The sequence below is a fragment of the Bos javanicus genome, chromosome 16, assembly GCF_032452875.1.
Source record: "Bos javanicus breed banteng chromosome 16, ARS-OSU_banteng_1.0, whole genome shotgun sequence".
NCBI classification, from domain to species: Eukaryota; Metazoa; Chordata; class Mammalia; order Artiodactyla; family Bovidae; genus Bos; species Bos javanicus.
The window spans coordinates 60,719,537-60,725,536 of record NC_083883.1 but is presented as its reverse complement, the minus strand read 5'-3'; the positions used below and the strand labels follow the sequence as shown (position 1 = coordinate 60,725,536).

The following is a 6,000-nucleotide window of genomic DNA, read 5'->3' as shown; positions in this document are numbered from 1 at the left end:
AAGACCCAATGCAGCCAAATAAAATTTTTTTTAATTAAATTAAAAAACAAAAACAAAAAAACTACTGGCTTATCCTGATTATCTGGGAACAAACACAGAGATGACTTCTTTCCTATAAACGTGAAAGCTGTAGGGAGTGGAACCAGGAGTTCTCAACCAGGGTGCTCTTGGTATTACGGCCTAGAGAGTTTCTTTGCTATGACTGTCCTGCGCATTGTAGAATGTTTAGCCTGTCTCTGTTGACTGGGCCCTGGCTCCGTGTGCGACAACCAAAAATGTCTCCCGACGCTGTCAAAGGTCCCCTAGGGGCAAAGTCACGTGCAGTGGGGTCTCACTGCGACAGATGAAAGGGTTGGGGTCCCAGGCTGCACTAGGGCAAGCCTCCCACTCATTTGGAAAGGGCTTGACTTCCAAAATGGAAACAGAATCACCGGAGGGTCAGTGAAGGTCACAGGAATCAGCATGATCAAATTCAAATAACGTGTGGTGCCTTCTCGAGAAAAAAAAGTTTGAGGATTTCCAGGGTCGATATAAATTACTTTTATAGCGTCGTTAGTTAGCTATGTACAGACATGAAACTAGGCATGTATCCCACAGGCTTGTAACTTCTACAACTATAAAATCAAAACAGCTTCACGATTGTGACAACCCAACAGCAAAGCAATAAATCTTAAGTTAACAGCATTCCTTTAATGAGACAGATGGCATAATTTTGTGGAGTAAACTGCCCCTGGCTTTGTCACTGGGTGCCAAGTCCTCTTGGGGGTAGGGCATTGTCCCCTGACTCACATCTCACACAACACGGTCTCTTCAAACTTCCATGAAAACTCTGGCTGTGAGCCTTCCATTAGGTCACTTGGCAAACGCAGACACTACTCATGAGGCCCACTTGTGCGTTCACCTTACCGGCCTGAGACAATCGAAGCAACACCTCTGGGGCCCAGTGTGATCATAACCAGAGAGTGTTGCTGGCTCTGTCAGCTTTAAGGTGGACTTACAGAGGACCCGGATGATGTACGTGTTCTTTAGAGTCTCATCCAAATGGGAAGAATTTCCTATTTTTAAAGAATTAAAGTTCCCACAGAGAACTCCCAAGAATACACCAGGAGACTCTCAGAGGAGTTCTAGTCGGGTCTGATTCTCTTTACAGATGAGGCTCAAGACCCTGAAAACTGCCCTGGGAAACGAGTGCTGAGGCTCAGGGCTGGCTGGAAAGGGGCCTGGGCTCTGGCGGCCAACACCCTTTCCTCTCTGTCCCTGCATCACACTAGAGAATTCTTACGTGAGACTATGTATAAGATTTAGCTTATTGTTTTAAATGTTCATTCAACTGAACACGTCCATTTTTTAAAGTAACTAAACTGACCTAGGGGGTTTCTTTTTACAAATCTCAGTCTTTTAGTATTTGTTTGTGCACACTTAGTGCAGATGTGTGTGAAATACAACACACACATTTACATAAAAGTTCATTAAACATTAACATCCAGTGTAGGGACTGGCCTGGTGGTCCAGTGGCTAAGACTTTGAGTTCGCAATGCAGGGGGCCTGGGTTTGATCCCTAGTCAGAGAACTGGACCCCACAAGTCATAGCTAATGATTTCTACACATTGCAATGAAAGGTTCCACACGCTGGAACCAAACATCCCATGTTCCACAATGAAGATCAAAGATCTCGCATGCTGTGACCAAGACCTAGTGAAGTCAAATAAATAAATATTTTTTAAAAAAATATTGAAAAATATCTAGTTTCGTGAGAAATTGTGAAGCAAAAACTCATGAAACAAAACATTTCCAGTGCCCAGAAGTCCCGAGTATACTTTGCAATCACAATCCTTCCTTTCCTCCAAAAGTAATTGCCATTAAAGGAAACTATAAGCAAGGTGAAAAGGCAGCCTTCAGAATGGGAGAAAATAACAGCAAATGAAGCAACTGATGAAGAATTAATCTCAAAAATATACAAGCAACTACTGCAGCTCAATTCCAGAAAAATAAACAACCCAATCAAAAAATGGGCCAAAGAACTAAATAGACATTTCCCCAAAGAAATACAGATGGCTAACAAACACATGAAAAGATGCTCAACATCACTCATTATCAGAGAAATGCAAATCAAAACCACAATGAGGTACCATTTCACACCAGTCAGAATGGCTGCGATCCAAAAGTCTACAAGCAATAAATGCTGGAGAGGATGTGGAGAAAAGGGAACCCTCTTACATTGTTGGTGGGAATGCAAACTAGAACAGCCACTATGGAGAACAGTGTGGAGATTCCTTAAAAAATTGGAAATAGAACTGTCTTATGATCCAGCAATCCCACTGCTGGGCATACACACCGAGGAAACCAGAATTGAAAAAGACATGTGTACCCCAATGTTCATTGCAGCACTGTTTATAATAGCCAGGACATGGAAGCAACCTAGATGTCCATCAGCAGACGAATGGATAAGAACGCTGTGGTACATATACACAATACTCAGCCATTAAAAAGACTACATTTGAATCAGTTCTAATGAGGTGGATGAAACTGAAGCCTATGATACAGAGTGAAGCCAGAAAGGAAACACCAATACAGTATAATAATGCATATATATGGAATTTAGAAAGATGGTAACAATAACCCTGTATGCGAGACAGCAAAAGAGACACAGATGTATAAAACAGTCTTATTATGGACTCTGGCAGAGGGCGAGGGTAGGATGATTTGGGAGAATGGCATTGAAACATGTATATTATCATATGTGAAATGAATCGCCAGTCCAGGTTCGATGCATGATACAGGATGCTCAGGGCTGGTGCACTGGGGTGACCCAGAGGGATGGGATGGGGAGGGAGGTGGGAGGGCGGTTCAGGATGGAGAACACGTGTACATCCGTGGCAGATTCATGTTGATGTATGGCAAAACCAATACAATATTGTTAAGTAATTAGCCTCCAATTAAAATAAATTTATATTTTAAAAAATAGAAGAAAGTAAAACTCAAACAAAACAAAAGTAATTGCCATCCTAACCTTACTTCTTATAAGGCTTCCCTGGCTTTTCTTTATAGTGGTGCCCTCTCTATATGCATCCCTGAACAACAGACTGAGTTCTGCCTGTTTGAGAGCTTCTACCAACTGCGTCTTGCTTCTTTTGCTCAACATTCTGTCTGTGGAATTCATCCCTGCTACTGTAAATGGCTCTGGCCCTCACTTATCCTTTCTAAGTCGGGCAGACATTTGGGTTGTTTCCAGCTTGGGGCTATTAGGAACAATGCTTCTCTAAACACTCTTGTATATACCCTGATCCACAGGAAATACATACACATCTCCCTCCAGGGCATTTTCCCACAGTGGCATTTCCTCACTCGTCAACAGGGTGTCGTCAACAGCGAATCTTCAACCTCAGTAGCCAATAACTATTTTCCAAAGTCATTACTTCAATTGCAAGTCCCACTAGCAGTACTTCCCATTATTCTCTGTCCTCATTAGCACTTATTATTGTCAAACTTTAAAATTGTAACTGTCGGGTGGGTGTGTAGAGATATCTCATTATGGGTTTAATTTGCATTTCCCTGGTTATGAAGAAAAAAAAAAAAACAAGGTACCTCTTGCTTCAGTCATTGGGCACATGAATTTCTTCCTATGTGATGTGCCTGTTCAAATGTTTTACCATCTTTCTATTGTCAAATTTAAATTTTCTTCTTAAATCAATATTACCTTCATCAAAATTTTGTTTGACACAAATGTATGCCCATCTTTCAAGGTACCTCTGCTTACCTGAGGACTATATACAGCTAGAGGCAAAATGTCTAAGATCAGCAAATTTGGAAGTGATTGTTTTTTCCACTCCAAGTCATTGAAAAGATAACAATAGATATTCACAGAGGAAATACCTATCCAGATCTTTTTTCTTGCCTTCATTTTCCAAATTCAACATCCTTTTATTGAGTTTGCTCCTTCCTGCTTCCCCATATTTTCCTAGAGAACAAACATACCTTTATATATCACCATACTTTGTTAAAATCACCAAGAACAGACAAAGTCATTTATTATTCTATTCTCTATTTCTCAGTGCGGTGTGTTGTATACACTGTTATGAGTTAGCTAAATGTCTATAATGAAGTGGTTGAATATATGTGACAATGCAGCTGAGATTTTAAATAAAATATGCATATACAACTCTAATAGTTATGATATCTAATGAAAAATAAACAGCTCAAGCCTCAGCTCTAGCTTTTGCTCCCCTTATCTCCTTTAGACATTTGGGGATGAGCTCATTGGCAAAGAGCGAAGCCCATATAATCTACCATTAAATAAATTATTCAGTAATCTGTGATGCCCTTGTAACATGAGAATCCCCTATTAAAAAAATAAATAGCTGCTCTGCTTATGGAGGCATGTGCCTACTGTATATAGTCTTTATAAAAGTTGCTTTGCTAGTGAACCCAATTAGGCCTCTCTGGTCATCTACAGAATTGATGTTTGTTGCAGGGTTTTTATACTCAACCATTTATCACATGCATATGTACGGGTATGTGATACATATACACACACCCAGAGAACCATCAGAGAAAGTCCAAGCACGTATGAGCTATTTGTTAGAGCTGTCTCTTTTTTCCCATAACACTTTGGACCCTCAAATAGGGACAAAGTGAGTATGGGACATTCTATAATAGTGATAGGAGTTTCTGGCTGTATCCAAGCAACTGGGTCTCTACTTTTTTTAAAGTAAACATTTAAGTTGTCTGCTAAAAGCATCAATTTCCCTCCAGACAAATAAAAACGTGGACACTGTTGTTTCCCCTCTTACCTCTCATTTTCCCCCAGGGGTGAGTAGAAGGCCTGGAAGCTGGGGTAGGATCCGGGCTACATGGAGTTGAGGAACTGAGGAGGCAGCTTACAGATCAGAACTGGGCAGAGAGCCCAAATGCATTCTCATTCAGGAAGGGCTGGAAAAGAAATAGGTGTATATTTTTCATAGTTTAATTTTTTGATTACAAAAATATCTTATGAACGTAGAAACATAATTGGTATGTGGACTAAGCAATTCCCTCTATTGTAGGCCCATGATGGCAAGAATAGCTCATTTACTCTATTATTCATGCAGTATTTGTCATTTTTGAGTTGGCAATTACTGAAAATGTTTCAACACTGCATCAAGTCATGTCTCAAAAGCATACACTGATAGAATCCTAAGCATGTTGGAAAAAATGTAGATTGATGAGTGAAATGGAATTATGTGAATACTAGTGGAAATTAGGTGGAAAATTTGAAAATTTCCAACACTTCACACAGTTGTTTAGTAAAGAAGCTTCTGAAAAAACAGTACACGAGACAGAGAAAGACCAGTACTGTATGATATCACTTACCTGTGGAATCTAAAAAAACACAACGAACTAGTGAATATAACAAAAAAGAAGCAGACTCACGGATGTAGGGAACAAACTAGTGGTTACCAGTGGGGAGAGGGAAGGCAGGAGAGGCGATACAGGAGTACGCGATTAAGAGGTACAGACAACTGTGCATAAAAATAAACTACAAGGATATATTGTACAACTAAGGAACTATTAGCAACATATAGACAATAATAGCTATAAATGAAATATAACCTTTACAATTGTAAACCACTATATTGTATACCTATAACTTACTCATACTCTACAGCTATAGCTCAATTTTAAAAAAGTAACAACAACAAAAAATAAGATAACGTATTAGAAAAAACAATGCATGAAAGTTGCACAAATGAGTTTACAATTCAAAGCTGAAATATTAAAAGATTTCAGAACTTAAATGACCACAATGAGGTTCTACTACACACCCATCAGAATGATTATAATACGAAGTAGTATCGATATCAATTATTGGCAAGGATGCACAAAAATGAATCACTCCTACTTTGCTGGTGGAGAACATTTTGATAGTTTCCTATAAAACTAAACAGGCAGTTACCACATGATCCAGCAACTGCACTCTTGGGCAATTATCCCAGAAAATAAAAACTTACATTTTATCTTTAT

General features: G+C 39.4%; 1 protein-coding gene across 1 annotated transcript in view; it reads right to left on the bottom strand.

Moving 5' to 3' along the window:
* Window positions 1-4,790: 4,790 nt before the first annotated feature.
* The window catches only part of TEX35 (testis expressed 35), a 57,722-nt gene continuing 56,512 nt past the window's right edge, over window positions 4,791-6,000 (bottom strand). The window contains exon 11 of the mRNA XM_061383311.1: window positions 4,791-4,929. Within this exon, the coding sequence (XP_061239295.1) occupies window positions 4,920-4,929 (10 nt within the window). The 3' untranslated portion in view covers window positions 4,791-4,919. The remainder of the gene's footprint in view (window positions 4,930-6,000) is intronic.